Consider the following 17,615-nt stretch of genomic DNA (forward strand, 5'->3'; position numbering starts at 1 on the left):
GTAGGAAGAAAGGTGGGAAAACAAGGTGTAGAAGCTCCTGTGTTTCTCACTTGATCATGTAGAAAACAGAATGCTTAAAATCCATGCAATTTTTTGGAAAAACATTGAACAAGGCATCCAGTATATCTGTATAAGTTTTGAGGCATATCCAGGTATGTTAAGCACAATGTACATTTTGTCCTTGCTCATCGGAAAATTTCTCAAGTGTGTAATCAAACATTTCTACTAAGGTAGTGGGTAGACAGGAATATAATTGATCACAAAGAATCTGAGCATTTGCATAAAGGCCATAACCCCTCACTCATTTTTGGTTAGGTCAGGAAGTTTATGCAAGATTGAATTATTATTTTTGAAAATTTCCAGTCATTGATTTGGTCCTGGAATGTTACCTACGTTCTCTCTGTGGAATTCTGTTCTTCAAATGGAAATTTTTGTTCTATAGGAATTCCAGTAACTTTTCTCTCTACTTCTGTTAATTCATTCATTAAGGCATTGCGGCCTTTTCCCTTAGGAAACATAATGGGTTTGCTAAGTGCTTATACCAGTGACTGTTGCTCTCATAACAATGCTGCCATAAAAGCCCCATTCCTTCCTTTTCCTGTTGTCTGTTTTATTGTCACAATGTGTGTACAGTAATCCTATATTGTGAGGCTGCAGGATTAGATGGCTGGAAAATCTCTCTCTAGAAGTGAGCTTAGTGAGGAGTGGTCCAAACAGGATGGTTAAGGATCCACTTGAATATATAACCAAGAAAGAGACTGATTCATGGGCAAAGCTGAGCCATGAAATGGAAAACTTCATAAGCAGCCTAAAACTGGAAGCCAACTTTGGTATAGGAAGGAAAAAAAAAAATGATTTGAGGGAGATGGTGTGAACTATCACGGCTTCCAGGATGCATGTTAACATCAAGGCCATATGGCCACCAGCCTAGAACCTAGAGTGGAAAAGATATTTTGGAATGAAGGGCTAGCCTTCTCATTAGCTAGTAGATGTGCTTAGGCAATTTAATTTTAAAACAATAAATGAAGAATCAAAAGCCCGGTATTTCAGAGGCTTTTGCCACCCTACCCTTGGACAGATTTGACTTTTCCTTAGGATAAAGTCATATTTTAATTTAGTATTTGAATTCAGTGTTTGTTGAATTAAATTCCTTTTCTATATACATGAAAATTTCCAAACTTGTCATAGCTATACCAGGTTGCAGGATTTGGGTTAGCTCTGGGGGAGAGTGGCTAAAGAAAAAAAAAAAAAAAAAAAGACCCTCTCCAGTTTAAACCGTCAGTGTTGACCACTTTTCTTAGCCTGCTGGAGGGTGCTCTGCCCATAGACATGTTGTCTTCCTTACTGCACACCTAAATATTTTCTGCCACAACTCTCATGAGAACCTCCCAACCTGTTGGAAGTCCATTCCACCATGGCTGTCTCAGACCTTCCTCAAATGATCTGTTTTGCTGAAAAATCACCCCCATCAACAAATGCCAGTACTCAACATCTACAATTCCAAACTCAAAGTGGTAACAGAGTATATTTTCCAACAACTAGTTTTTGGCATATATTATGTTACATAGTGACACCTTCTGGTGAAGAGATACATCAGCAGATCAGATATACCAGGCTCTATGAGCACATTGCAAAGCCCCAAATAAAAAAGGAATGGAGGAAAAAAGAGAAGAAAATACAAGGGGAAATGTTGATAGCTTTACATGTGGTATCAGAGGAATCCTCACCCAAATAGCACCTTGCTTTGTGTCAGGTAAAGTGGTAAAGATCTTTCAGGTAAAGATCTTTCAAAGAGTTTTGCAGTGTTAGTGGAAAAAATGGGCCAATAGCTAGAGGGGAAAGGGTATCAAGAGAATCCTTTAAGAAGAAGGGAAAAGTAATAGCAGGTTTATAGGCTGCTAGGAATAATCCAGCATAAAGAGGGGAAATAATGATGTGAGCAAAAGACAGAAGACTTTCTGAAAGAATGTCCTCAAGAGGTTAAAAAAAAAAAAAGAAAGAAAGAAAAAGAAAAAAGGTGGGATCCAGTGCATAAGTGAATGAATAGGCCTTGAGTAGGAGCAGACTGCTCATCAAGCAGTCACGGGAGGGAAAGCAGAGTGTATAAACTCGGATGCGGTCAGTGAGCAGATGCAGTGCTGAACACTGATCAAATTCTCTTCTTGCTCCTCTTATTCTTAATAAAATGTGCAACAAGGTCATCAGCTGAAAGTCAGAATTGGCAAGAAGTGCAGGAAATCTGAGAAAAGTTGTATGCAGTTCTCCCAGAGAGTGAGGAACTCAGCGGACCAAGGAAACTTAGTATGATCCTAGTTAAGTATTATACATTGAAAGTGAATCCAAATGGTTGTTTTTCTCCATCCATGTTCAGCTACAAGGGTGCAAGTGAGGAGGAGGAAGAGGGCTGAATTTAACATGGTTATGGTTTTACCTCTCAATTACAATAATTGAGGGGCAAGGGAATTGAGGACTTGTCATCCTCAAGAGCTAGGCAATATTAATATTATTTCCCATTGATATCCATGGTTTTAATTGGTTCCATTTATTATTTATTTACTCTTGGATAAATTGAAAGTATCTAGAAATGCTGACTTTACTAAAATATATGCATAGCTCATCTCTTTTCTGTTCTTTTGGTTTTCATTCACAAAGGAATTTTTTGTCTTTCACTTGAGATATTGTCTTTAATAAGATAGCTGTGTCCAAAGCCTCTGATATTAAACCCTATAGCATGGAGAAAAAAATTTAAAAGGGAGGTTGCAATAATATAGGTGAACAGGACATAGGAAACTAATTTTTATGGCCTAATGGTTTTTTAAATAAATCCAATTCATACATATACTGTAAAAGACTCATTACTATTTCCACATGAATTTTTCATGAATTTGCTTGATGAATATGTACTGCGTATGTGTCCTGCCCAGATGCTGTACTAGGTAAGCACCAAAGTGAACTGAGGAGAGGACAAGCTCATAATACTCAGGTATTTGAGGTCTAAAGGGGAAAATGTATTTACAACAAATTATTCTTTAAGCAAGCACAACAACACAAATTTCATGAAATTGTCCATCTAATTGACCACTATATGCCATCCTGGGCTGAAACAGAGTAGATATTTAATGAACACTGGTGAATCAGTAAATCAGTAGAGATCTGAGCCACACTAAAGCAATGCAAGGGAGCAGTGAATGAATTCTGAGTGTGGGGTCTAAGAAAGCTTAGTAGGAAGGAAAGAAAGCTTAGAAACTAGCCCATGAAGGAAGAAGAAAAAGAACAGCCCTCTAATATGAAGGCACAGACAAACATGAAAAGAGCACTAAAGCATGGAAGCACAGGAAGACTTCGGGGATGCGCATAGTCTTGTCTGAGGACTGAGGAGGAGTGCCATGAAAGAGCATGGAAAGAAGGAAGAGAAATACCAGGAAGTGGCCTGCATGGACAGTTGGATAAAGGAGTTTTTACTGAGCACTTACCCTGTGTGCAACAGTGTTTTAAGTGCTGCACAAGCGGTAACTCCTTTACTAATATCACAGAAATCCTATAAGAGAGGCACTATCATTCACCATTTTACAGGGGAGGAAACTGAGGCACAGTCAGGTCAAGTGCTTCCAACTTGTGCAGCTGGTGAGTCACAGAGCCAAGGCCCTGTGCCCCACTAGTGCTATTAAAACATTTTGACTCATTGAGCAACATAAGATTTCTGTTGCTACTACATTTTTCTTTCACAAATAATGAACATATTTAAATCAAATTTTTTTTTTAAAGATTTTATTTATTTATTTGTCAGAGAGAGAAAGATCACAAGTAGGCAGAGAGGCGGGCAGAGGCAGAGGGAGAAGCAGGCTCCCCGCCGAGCAAGGAGCCCGATGCGGGACTCGATCCCAGGACCCCGGGACCATGACCCGAGCCGAAGGCAGCTGCTCAACCAACTGAGCCACCCAGGCGTCCCTAAATCAAATTTTAAAAGTAAGCAATGAATATTAACTGTCTCTTGCCTATATTTAGAAGTTCTGAGAAGGCAAATGTATTAATTTCCATTTTTCTCTTTTCCTCATTCAATGATATGACTATTTCCCAAAACTACTGGCTTAGGATTGTTTTCCTGGTGATTAATCTACAATATGATATAGTATGATTGCATTTATTTTTGTCCAAATACATATTACAATTAATTAAATTTTCTAATATTCTTGTACTCTGGAAAAAATAGAGAGGTTTTTTTTGTTTGTTTTTTCTGAAATCACTTTGCCCTTCTTTCTTTTTATAACTTTGAACTTCACCCAGAAATAGCTGTTGATGGCAGCCAATTCATCATCATACAGGTTAGACTCATGTTTTGTCAAGTATTTTCTGCCTCAAAAGATTTTCTAATCTTCTATTAAGTATGCTCCTTTTTTATAGCAGGTCATTCAACTATCAATTCATTCTCATCAAACTTTTACCTAGTCTTTCTAAATACTTATATAAAGTAAAAATATCAAACACATGAAAATACATCCAGAGAATCAAAGTTCAGTTCAATTTCAACATTACTATTTAGGCAGGACAGAGGACAACATCTAATGTGATCTAATTGTTTTGCCAAAGATTGCTTTCATTAGCTCCAATAAATGTCAGCTCTTTTTACCTCTTTGGAATCTGTAGCATTCTATGTTTCAGTTCTTTAAATTTGGGGTTTATTTGATTGGAAATCCTTGGGAAAGATAAACTTTGTAAATATTTTTGGACCCAGGTAACCCTTAGTCCCTGTTCTCAGAGACTTTGCCTACTTCTTTTCTAGTGATGACTTGGGGCCAAGATGCAGGCAGAAGATTCTGATCCATACCTAAGTGATTAGCATCATCACAGGCAATCCCCTGTAGTTGTCTCTATGTAATTTCAAGGAACACAAGCTGAGGTATCAGATACTCATGTGAAAAAGGACACCAGAGAAAGATGGAAGATGGTTAACCTAAAGTAGAGAAATGTTTAACATAAGGGAAATATGAGGAAGTGTGAACTTGGCCTTTGGTATTCCAGAGAGCAGAAATAGGACTAATGGGTGGAAGCTACTAGAATATAATTTTCATCTCAAAGAAAGAATTACTAGGTAGAGATTTTTAAAATGGGATGAGGTGCTTCCTTTATGAGGCAGACAACCACTTGTAGAAAATTTGTCATGGATCTCCCTTAGCAAGGAAATATTAAAAATTCAATGACCATATAATTCATTTTCCAAACAGGGATACATTTGAGAATGAAGGGATAGCTGCAATAAACCAGGATATCCCAAGCAAACCAAGTCTCGCTTCATCCTAATTCACCCTCATTGTTGATCACCAGCTATGTGTACTGGGCATGTGGAGAATAGGGAAGATTGACCCTGGTAAGGAAAAGGGAACAGGTCAGAGCTCAAAGGACTCTGGGACACAGAGCAAATCTGTAATTTTTTTCACCTCCTTCTATTCCTATCGTGATAGAATGAAGTCTGAAGGCCCAGAACAAGTAGATCTATGTAAGAAAGCCTGGATATGAGTAAAGTGTTAAGATCCAGAAGAATCCAAGTAGGAACAATGCCAGGACAGAGGCACTCTTCCCAGAGCCGGGGTGGGGTGGGTGGTGGTAAATACTATTCCCAACGCAAGTCATTCAGAGAGTTCTACTAGAGCATAACATTAAAAAGTAGGAATAGAACCGAACCCGAAGGGCAGAGCTTTGTGGGGGGTGACAAAGTGGAGAGCAGGACCAGCATTGTGATAGGCACTGTGAGAAGAAAGAAGTGCAGAATATGGTCTGTGCTTACTATACCGGATAGGCCTAGAATTATCTAATGATGCACATTTTTTCTTCCATTCTTAGTGGTATTTGAAATTTAATTACAAAAACTTCTCTGTGGCTTACACTGAAATTTGTGAGTGTTTGAAAGATTACTAAAATTAACATTCCTAAGCTAGAATTCCCATTTTACTCACTGTAGTGGGCACTAATAGATGTACACTCAGCTCCTATCTCTGTAAAGTCAACTCTAACACATATTCTTGCCCCAACCCACTTTCACTGTGCTGCCCTCTGAGCCCCACCATACAGAAATCCTAGGGCTGCTACTAATAGTCAGGAAGATTGTTTTGTTGCATTTCCCCCCCAGGCTTCTAGAAGCACTCCACTTCCTCATCCAGAGTGTACCTCTGGGTACCACAATGTGCTATCATTCCCCACTTGAATTATAATGTCTATCAAAAGAGGCATCTCTTGGGAGCCTTGAGTGCTAAGTGGGGAGTGATTTTTAGAGATGTGTGGGAAATGGTTTCAATATTTGGCAGTTCCTAGAGGCAAGATGATTTGAGATATTGGTTAAAAAAAAATGCACTTGATCAGTTCATTATGCTATTCCCCTATTTCTAAAAATGCCTCGTCACTGAAATTTGGCAGTTGAACGAAAGTAGAACTTGAATAAATCAGAGAATTATAACTTTTAGTTTATTTCATTCTTTTATCATATGTTTCACATCTATCAATGCATATATTCACCAGGAAATCAATCTTTCTTTTACAGATCTCTCCATTAAAATATACCATTCTGAAACTAAAGACATAGACAATACCCCAAGAATCGAAACAACCGAAAGTACTGCAAAAATGTACAAAGTGTCAACCATGAAACGAATATTCGATTTGGCCAAGCATCGAACAAAAAGGTCAACATTTTTCCCAACTGGGGTTAAAGTCTGTCCACAGGAATCCATGAAACAGATTTTAGCCAGTCTTCAAGCTTATTATAGATTGAGAGGTAAGGAAAGAGATGGAAACTGTTTAGCCTCTCTTTCTTTTTATCTTTTCCCTTTCACTCATCCATACATTGTCTTTAGCCCCAACTTTCCCTAATCTCTTATATAGTCACAAAGGTTATAAAAATAAGTCAACTAATCTGAGAGTAATGAATAATAAACATTCAAAACTATGGTAGATACCTGCTTTACATTTAAAATAATGTCCTATGCAACATAGAACCATTAAGGCATTTAACAAGTCATCAGAAGGCCTTGGCATCTAGTATTATCTCTTTGTTTTATTTTTGCCAAAGCCCAATATTGAATTTTAATGTTATTATTATGAAGTGAGAAGCACAGAATGATTGCAATGTCAGGAATCTGAGCAAGTTGATTTATGACTTAAGATTTCATTTTTCAAAAGCAACATTACAAGCCAGATCCTCTCTCCCTTCTTGTTAAGTTTAAGTTGTATATTGCTGATCCAGCAAAAAGGTCTAAAGTTTGGAAACCTGGTGGCACACCCAAGTGCAGAGGAGTCACAGATTAACAGTGGTTACCAAGATACAATGCTGGGGTTGTTAACAGAATTTACAACACAATTCTATGATTTCCAGCAAAGTTACAGTGCAGTTTTCACCCCAAGTCAGCATAACAGGATTCTTGTGGCTTTCTCAGAAATCATTATGGAGTTCAATCACACCACAGCTATCAGTGGATATCCTTGTCATTCACTCAATACAGATGAAAAAGTCGCCATGACTTCTTCTTTAAATGGAAACAAAACAAAATACAATCTTTTGTAGACACTATTAAATCCCCCAGGTTGCTCCAAATAACGCAAAATATCTTAGCTAGCTAAAGCCTAAATTCAACTCATCTTACACCTGAAAGTTGAGGGGGTTTGCTGAGGTTCACCTTCATCACAGGAGATAATTGTTTCCAATCCAAAAAACAGTCAACCTGCTCTCCTCTATTATTTTCAGCCCATTACCTAGAATATGCTGGTTCAATTCTAGCCTGCGACATATTGCAAATTATGACAGCAGAGAACCTCTTTCATGATACCAACATTCTACAAAGTTCTTGAGTATCTCCATCTGTAAAATGTACAAAGGTTAAGTTAGTCTGGGGAGGTTTTGCTGGGTTTTGGAGGCATACGTAACAGTCTCAAAAATATCAAGCCTTATGTTCCTCATATGTCGCATTTTATGTGGAAGAGACATTTGCTTTCTCACAGAAGCCACACCCACAGACAAATGACAAGTGCTGGATCACAGTCAGAAGGAGAACTCTAATTATAGAAAATGAAACACACTATATCATTATTCTGAGGTCCTAGCATGGCACCTCTGCATAGCAGTTTCTGAGTAAATGCTTATTGATGGATACAAGAGGCAAAGAGTCCATTGGGAATGCAAAGAAAGGATAATAAATGTGTAAATTATTCATTTTGAATGTGCCTACACATTGATCAGATAATGACACTGGTAAATTTCATGTTATTTGTTCATGAATGGAAGTGAAATATGTAGCATATGCATCACATTGAATATGAGCACAACTGCTATTTTCATATAACTTCTAATCCTTTATGACATTCACAAATAGGATTCATCGCAGGTATTTATGAAATAGACTATTTATTTATGAAATAGACTATTTATTGCTGCAACCAAATTTTTAACTCTGATTTTTATTCTTTATTCTTGATTAGGTTTACCTTTTTCATTCTTGCTTTTCTGGATGAAACACACCACTGTTTTTCTCCCTACAGCAACAACAGTCCATTATCTTTATGGCTGCCCCTAGGTGATATGAAATTTTACTATTCATCAGCATGGGTTTCTTAAGTCTAACAAATTGGTTCACAAAGAAACAAGAAATAAGACCCAGCTACAAAGTGGTGCTCCTTTGACAGAGTAACACACTTCTTGTTTTTGTTGCTGCTTTTACAAAATTATCTTTTGATATCTTTCAAACTTAGGAAAGAAAGCCTCCACATTCATCAAATCAAATGGAATATTGAAATATTTCTTTTTCTAATGCGTAAAGCAACACAAATAAAAATCATCTGAGCTTCATGGTAGACTCATAAACATATTCATCCCAAAACACATGCAAGACAGGCAAGTTTGTTTCTGGTAGCCTCCCAGGGGAACCCTGTTCTCCTCCCCAGGCAAACTCCCATCAAGTACCCATTTCTCTCTATCGCCCTCCCTCTCTTTCCCTACTCTCCTCCTCTTCCTCTTCTTCTTCCTTCTTCTTCTCTCTCCCTCCACCTCTGTCCCAAACTCAATATCAAAAGCTACATCTTTCTTTCATATTAATATATGCCTTAGAGAAAGTTTAAGATAGTTCTTGCTTCTCTGTGTTTTGTCCATAGACTAGCAGCATCACCAGGATTTGGCTGCCTGTTAGAAATGCGATCTTACTTTAACCCCATCATCTGCTTCCAGAATCTGTATTTGAATAAGATCCCCAGGTAATCCATTTGCACTCTAAAGTTCTAGAAGCACTGGTCTACAGAACATCTGCCAACACCCCCACAACAGAAATTTAAAAAATGAGGTAACATGCTCAGTCAGGGCCATCATTGGTGGCAGAGCAGGGTTAGAACACAGCATTCTGACTCCTACTCCAGTGTGTTATATCTCCATCTAATGCGTACCCAACCTGGTGGCAGATATTTTTACATACCATTGGTATAACTTAATCTTTACAACTGTGAGTGATTATCCCAGGGCATGCCTGGCCTCCAGGATGCATGTTCCCTGGGGTTCTTCCCACATTGCCAAAGAGCCTACAGTATAGCTTTCAGCCAAAAGATTAAGACTCTGTGGTCAGATTTCAGACATTGGCCAGCAACAGTGGGAAGACTGAAGAGGCAAGGTTTAGGATTTCCCTAGGCAAGGATCTATGCGGAAATCTCTCCCAGTAGATTTAGGGAAGGGTGGTGGTGTAAGTTAGATAACAGGAAAGTTAAAAAAGGTTAGAAAAATCCAGCTTTCAGAAGTTTTCAGACTCCTCTTAGACCTGAGATCCTTTGATTCTTCAACTTTCTAGGGTTCTTTTGATGCCCTCTTGGTAAGGATGGGGGAACTCTCCTGGTAGGACATGGGCTGGTGCCCCTGTTCTCCCAATCAGACAATTTCTACACCTCCTGCTTTGTGCTAAGCTAAGAGGTCAGAAAAATGACATCAGAGTAGTCACCAAAAGAACCTGCCCCTCAGAAAGTCTAAAGAAAACTACTGGTCCCTGTTTCATCTTTCACATTTTAATCTCTATAAATGACAATGCCCCAGGAAAATAATTCTTTTTTTCTTTTCTTTCTTTTTTTTTTTTTTTTTTTTAGTTAAATTCCAGTTGGTTAACATGTAGTATAGTATTAGTTTCAGGAGCAGAATGTAGTGTTTCATCACTTACATATAATACCCAGTGCTCAACACAAGTGCCCTCCTTTATACCCATCATCCGTTTAACCCATCCCCTTAAAACCTCCCTCCAGCAACTCTCAGTTTGTTCTTTATAGTTAAGAGTCTGTCTTATAGTTTGCCTCTCTCTTTCCCCTGCCATGTTCATGTGTTTCACTTTTTAAATTCCACATATGAGTGAAATGATATGGTTTTGTCTTTCTCTGACTGACTGACTTTGCATATTATACTCTACCTCCATCCATATCCTTACAAATGGCAAGATTTCATTCTTTTTGATGGCTGAGTAATATTCCTGTGTATATACACACACACACACACACACACACACACACACACCCCATATCTTCTTCATCCATTCATCAGTCAGTGGACATTTGGACTCTCTCCATAGTTTGGCTATTGTTGATAATGCTGTTATAAACATCAGGGTGCATGTGCCCCTTCAAATCTGTGTTTTATATTGTTTGGGTAAATATCTAGTAGTGCAATTATGGATCATAGGGTAGTTCTATTTTTGACTTTTTGAGGAACCTCCATACTGTTTTCCAGAGTGGCTGTAGGAATTTGCCTTCCCACCAACAGTACAAGAGGGTTCCACTTACTCCACATCCTCACCAGCATATGTTGTTTCCTGTGTTGTTCATTTCAGCCATTCTGACATGTGTGAGGTGATATCTCACTGTAATTTTGATTTGCATTTCCCTTATGATGAGTAGTGTTAAGCATCTTTTCATGTGCCTGTTAGTCATCCATAAGTCTTCTTTGGAAAAATGTCTTTTCATATCTTTTGCCCATTTTTTAAATTGGATTATTCGTTTTTTGTGTGTTGAGTTTTGTAAGTTCTTTATATATTTTGGATACTAACCCTCTATCAGATATGTCACTTGCAAATATCTTCTCTGGTTCTGTAGGTGCCTTTTTTTTATCTGTTGTTTCCTTTGCTGTGCAGAAGCTTATCTTGATTAAGTCCCAATAGTTCCTTTTATGCTTTTGTTTGCCTTGCCTCAGGAGACGCATCATCTGCTAAGAAGTTGCTCTGGCCATTGTCAAAGAAGTTACTGCCTTTGTTCTCTAGGATTTTGATGGTTTCCTGTCTCACATTTAGGTCTTTCACCAATTTTTAATTTATTTTTGTGTATGATGTAAAAAAGTGGTTCAGTTTCATCCTTTTACATGTTGCTGTCCAGTATCCCCTGCAGCATTTGTTGAAGAGATTGTCCTTTTTCCATTGGATATTCTTTCCTGCTTCATTGAAGATTAGTTGATCATAGAGTTGTGGGTTTATTTTGGGGTTTTTTATTCTGTTGCACTGATATATGTGTCTGTTTTTGAACTGGTACCATACTGTCTTGATCACTATAGCTTTGTAATATAACTTGAAGTCCAGAATTGTGATACCTCCAGCTTTGTTTTCTTTGTCAGATTGCTATGACTATTCAGGGTCTTTTCTGGTTCCATAGATATTTTAGGATTGTTCGTTCTAGCTCTACGAAAAATGCTGTTGATATTTTGATAGGGATTGCACTAAATGTGTAGATTGCTTGGGTAGTATAGACATTTTAACAATCTTTGTTATTCTAATACATGAGCATGGAATGTTTTTCCATTTCTTTGTGTCATCTTCAATTTCTTTCATTAGCATTTTATAGATTTCAGAGTACAGATCTTTTACCTCTTTGTTTAGGTTTATTCTTAGATATCTTATGGAGTTCGGTGCAATTATATGCAATCATTTCCTTGCTTTCTCTTTCTATTGCTGCATTATTGATGTATAGAAATACAATAGATTTCTGTATGTTGATCTTGTATCCTGTGACTTTACTGAATTCATGTATCAGTTCTAGCAATTTTTTGATAGAGTCTTCTGAGTTCTCTACATAGAGTATCATGTCATCTGCAAATAGCGAAAGTTTGACTCTTTCCTTGCCTATTTGGATGCCTTTTATTTCTTTTTGTTGTCTGATTGCTAAGGCTAGGACTTCAGTAATGGTAAGAGTGAACATCCCTATCTTGTTCCTGACTGTAGAGGAAAAGCTTTCAGTTTTTCCTGCTTAAGGATGATATTACCTGTGGGTCTTTCATATACAGCCTTTATGATGTTGAGGTGTGTTCCCTCTATCCTTGCTTTGCTGAGGGTTTCTTTTAAGAATGGATGTTATACTTCATCAAATGCTTTTTCTGCATCTGTTGAGAGGATCATATGGTTCTTATACTTTCTTTTATTAATGTGGTTTATCTCATTGATTGATTTGTGAATATTGAACCACCTTTGCAGCCCAGGAATAAATCCCACTGATCATGTTGAATGATTCTTTTAATGTACTGTTGGATGGATTTTGAGAATATTTTAATCCGTGTTCATCAAGGATATTAGGCTATAGCTCTCTTTTTTAGTATGGTCTTTGTCTGGGTTTGGAATCAAGATAATGCTGGCTTTGTAGAATGAATTTCGAAGTTTACTTTCATTTCAATTTTTTGAAACAGTTTGAGAATAGGTATTATTTTCTTTCTTAAGTGTTTGGTAGAATTCCCCTGGGAAGACTCTGACCCTGGACTTCTGTTGAGAGATTTTTTTTTATTACTGATTCAGTTTCCTTGCTGATTATTCATCTCTTCAAGTTTTCTATTTCTTCCTGTTTGGGGTCATTTGTATGTTTCTAGGAATTTATTTATTTCTTCCAGATTGCCCAATTTGTTGGCAAATAATTTTTCATAATATTCTCTTATAATTGTTTGCATTTATGTGGCATTGGCTGTAATCTCTCTTCCCCGGAAAATAATTCTTTGAGCAGCTTCAGACATTTGTGCTTTAGGGAGAAAGTTCTCTCAGAGCCTTTGCGAAAAGGAGATTTTAATGGGGGTGAAGGTGTTCTGTGTCTCTGAAGTAGGAAAAGGGTGGCAGAGAAAGGAGCAGAGCTAGGAAGATGTTGCACAAAACAAGCCTTAAATTGGACTGAAATAAAAGGAAGACTTAACCTGAGACCAAAAGCAACATACCTGAGGGTATGTTGAACTGGTAAATAGAAGGATTATCATATTGTGTTCTCCCAGATGTTTCACACACAGATATTATCAGTGAAAGTCGCCAACACTAAAACCTCAAAGGCAGTGCTACTTGATTTTATGTACATATAAATGCTGTATCTCTGGCGCTGAAATGTGATTTGAACTAAATTAGCAGGTGCATTGGGGAGAGACAGAAGGTCAAAATTACACCCCAACAGAGAGTATGGAGTAAGTAGATGAGAAAGATAGCAAGCGCAACTGATTTGCTTAGGCTGGACATGCAACTCTTAAGATTTGGGCAAGTCTCTCTTAATCTTACAAAACAAACTGAGGGTTGCTGGGGGGAGGGAGGATGTGGAGAGGGTGGTTGGGTTATGGACATTGGGGAAGGTATGTGATATGGTGAGTGCAAGCCTGATGATTCACAGACCTATACCCCTGGGGCAAATAATACATTATATGTTAATAAAAATAATTAATAAGAAAGAAAAAAAAAGATCTGGGCAAGTCTCAAGATATTCAAGTGTTGTTTCCTTCTTGCATTGTATGTAGACCCTTGAGTAGAAATGAAGATCAAAGACTGCATGGTTGTTGGTGCTAGAAAAGGCATTACAACTCTCTGATCCTTGCCTGACAGGAGGAAGCTAACATTCACAAAAGTGTGTTCTCCTGGTGAAGCTATTCACGTGCTCTCCAGGTGTACTGACCTGTATTACTTTCCCAGAGGTGGAAAACTTGATGACATATTTGAGGTGGAGGGGACTGCACCCACTCCCGGCTTTGTGGGTTCTGGTGAGGTGGCTGCTGGTAAATTAACTTGAGCTTCAACTGGTCTGGAATTCTCTTTGCCTCTTAAAACAAAAAGTTAAGAAAAATACAGACATACAAAAATGGGGAGTGAGGGACTATAAAGCATAGGAGTAAAAGTCTCCAAACTGGTCTTCTCTCACTTTGTTCCTTCCCCCAATCTCTTCTCTCAGCATGCAGGCAGAGTTTCTCTAGAAAGTCAGATGATGTCAACTTCTGCCCCAAAACCTCCAGTTGCTCCCCATTTCTCCTGAGGTAAAAATCAACATATTATAATTGCCTATGACAGATGTCATCTTACTTTTTACCCTCACTTAATACTCTAAAATAATTTTTAAACTATGTACCCCTTTGCATGCTTTTCAGTTAACATCTGAAGTTTTTTGTCTTAACTTTAAATAATCAGATAAGAGGCAACTTCTGGTGAGTTGTAGATATTGATATTGAAAATGAAACAAAAATTAGAACATTTGTATGCATCTAATAGACTCTACCATAGCTACACAGTAGTTACCATCAAATACTCCATAGTGCATCCCTACATATACTCTTCTCGACGGTAGGAAATGCCACAGGGATCTTTTTCTTCATATAACCACATTTCCACCCCACTTCCCACTTCACAGCCTTATCTTAATGTATTTTGTGCTTGAAAGTCTGTTAGTGGTTACTCTTACATACCTCTCAGTAACAAAAATACATATATAAATTTACAGATGTTATTTATTTCCTGTTACTATAGGCCTTATGTGTACAAAGAAATTCCTGGGTTCAGCATTTATAATTACTTTTAATATATAATTAATTGAAACGAATAGATACAAATTTAACAAAAAATATAAATCTATTTCTTTTGACCGATATAAGATCAGATACAGGTTTTTTGGGACTAACATTTGCAAATACAAATTTAGGAACAAGACTTTGGAAGAGGCCAGTGTACCTGAACGACCTGTAGCTTAAGTTTCATTAGTTTCACCTCTGGACACATGGAGTGCTTTGATGTTGTTCCTCATATTAGTGTATGTACCATTACTTCTTATTATGTGTTGCCAAAATGAGATAGGACTCAGCACCAATTTTATCCCTGTTTTTTTACTTGGTTTCCCTTAATGCTGAGAAAATTTAGATGTAAATAAGTAGATGGAAACAGATGGGAGTTTTGTTATAGTAATATCTTTATTCTTTAAGTTGTTTTGACATTATATGCTTACAATCACATCATGATCTGTATTATTTTTAATGATTTGTCAGCTGTCAACTCCATTGGGCCTTCTTCTAATGTGTTGAAAGCAAAGAATCAGAAACCACCCTGCTGCAAAAACAAGTGTTACCCCTCAACTGAGTTCACTTGGTTTCTTAACCTCCACACTGTTATTGGACATGGTCCCTTTGTGTGGTAACTTAGAGGCACTGAGCCACAGTAAGATTTGGGAGGGTTGAATGGGGGAAGAGTGCGGGCCAAAGGGAAAGTGGAAAAGCAAAGGTGTGTCCTCAGGCAGACAGACTTTACGGAAGCATGATAGGAAAAATGAAATGTAGATAGTGATTCTCTTTAAATTGTCTGTGTGCCTCTGTATCCCTTGAAAAGTCTTTAAATACAGCCGGGTTCCTATGCCCCAGTTTGAAGATTATTGGTCCACAAGGCTCTACACAGTCCCTGCTCCTCTCACCACATCTTTCTGTCTTCATCCTATTTACTGTCATACTTGCCCTGGTCACACTGACCTCTTTGCTGTTCCTTCAATGTTCAGAGCATTCTCCAGCCTTGAGGTCTTCTCCATACTGCTCAAAAGTCACCTTTACAACAAGGCCTTCCTCAACTGCCTTATTTTAAACTACAACATCTCTCTCTCTCCCATATTCCCTGTCTTCCTTCCTTTATTTTTCCCTATAACACATAGAGGAGTTTAATACATATTTGTTAAGTGAATTAATTTCTGTGGGCTATAAATCAGTGTGTCCACGTAAGCCATCAAAGAGTGCTCCATGTTCTAAGATTATGCTTGGGCTGGGAAACAAGGATCATCTCAGGATGTGGCCATTTTCTGCTCCTAATGGTGTTTCATTGCAGTGTGTCAGGAAGCAGTGTGGGAAGCATATCGGATCTTTCTGGATCGCATCCCTGAGCCAGGGGAATACCAGAACTGGGTCGGCCTCTGCCAGCAGGAGACTTTCTGCCTCTTCGACATCGGAAAAAATTTTAGCAATTCCCAGGAGCATCTGGACGTTCTTCAGCAGGTGAGCCTAAGCACTGTACGTTTGAAACACTGTCCAAATAGCTTGCAGGCCTCCAGTCCCTGCCCCTTTTCATTTGGTTTCTACTGTATAAGGGTTAGTGAAGAAATGCTTAGAGATATTTGATAAAGCCAACAAGAATTTTATTTTTGCAAAATAGCATTGTACAGGCTGGTTGAAGTGAAGTTAAAGGGAAAAAGGGATGAAAATAGACTTTAGTTCTTCAGTTGACATTTTCTCCTGGTAAAATTACTTTTTATCTTTCTGCAGAGAATAAAACAGAGACACTTCCCTGAGAGGTAAGTACCCAAAATAGAGTGCAGCATGCTCTTGACTTTTGAAAGATCATATAATGGAGTGAGACTGAGCTATTGTACTTTTATGATATTATGTCAGCACTGAAATCTGTGTAAGTTATTCTGACAGACAAATTATGCATATACTGTGCTAAAGATAAATGAGTATATAAGGGGGAAATGGATAGACCCTAAAGACTAGATAAATGTTAGCACTGTTTGCAGATAAAATGGATTCGTTACTATGTGTTAAGTATCTAATATGTATTTTCACTTATAAGATATAGAACAATTAAAATCGTTTGATTTTTAGAATTTATGATAAACTATTAGTTACATCAGGAAAATACTAATACAATCAGACAGCAACCTGCATTTTGAACTCTCATTTGGTATTCTGTGAAGCATTAATATTTCTCAAACTAAATTACCAAAGCACTGAGCTATACTCTCAGCAAGAACTGAATATCAAATAAGAAAATCAAAATGAGAAAAAGGCAGGGAAAAGTACATTAAATAAAATGATTAAAGAAGAGAGACAAACTCTAAACACAAATTACATACATTTTGTAACATTTAGAAATCTAATTCTGAAGACAATACTAAGAGAGACACAAATTTGGCTGTATGAATTACTGACAATTCTTTATAATGCTTTTCACATTTGTTCCTTCATTTCTATTCTCTTTGCCAACAACCTCTTCTAGAACCTTACTAATTTACGCTGTGAAAAATATCAAATCTGATCTCCCTAATGGATTTCCCTGCCTCTAACCTCTTCCCCTCCTTAACTTGTATAAGTGCTACTAGATTAATAAGCTTGAAAAAAAAATTCCTTTTGTTTCATTGGGCTCTCTTCAGTGACATTGAAAAGAATCCCACATCTTCCTCTTACCCTTCTGAATATCCTCTGCCCACTGTTACCCTCATGCTCTGTGTGCGGAAGGCTGACTAGTAAGGATAGAGTAATGCACAGCCTTTGCCCTGACTCCTAGGTAGGACCAGCCAGTGGGGGAGCAGGAGATCAGAGGGAGAGAAGAGAATGAGGTGAGTGAATTTTTCACCTCTCCTCACTTCCAACTTGC

General features: G+C 37.8%; 1 protein-coding gene across 2 annotated transcripts in view; it reads left to right on the plus strand.

Moving 5' to 3' along the window:
• Positions 1–17,615, plus strand: part of IMPG1 (interphotoreceptor matrix proteoglycan 1) — a 120,287-nt gene that overhangs the window by 15,805 nt on the left and 86,867 nt on the right. The window contains exons 2-4 of one of the 2 annotated variants that reach the window (XM_046006745.1): positions 6,533–6,766; positions 16,071–16,237; positions 16,505–16,533. In XM_046006745.1, the coding sequence (XP_045862701.1) occupies positions 6,533–6,766; positions 16,071–16,237; positions 16,505–16,533 (430 nt within the window). The remainder of the gene's footprint in view (positions 1–6,532; positions 6,767–16,070; positions 16,238–16,504; positions 16,534–17,615) is intronic. The other variant, XM_046006746.1, reaches the window with a different exon arrangement.

This window comes from Meles meles, chromosome 5 (assembly GCF_922984935.1).
Source record: "Meles meles chromosome 5, mMelMel3.1 paternal haplotype, whole genome shotgun sequence".
NCBI lineage: Eukaryota > Metazoa > Chordata > Mammalia > Carnivora > Mustelidae > Meles > Meles meles.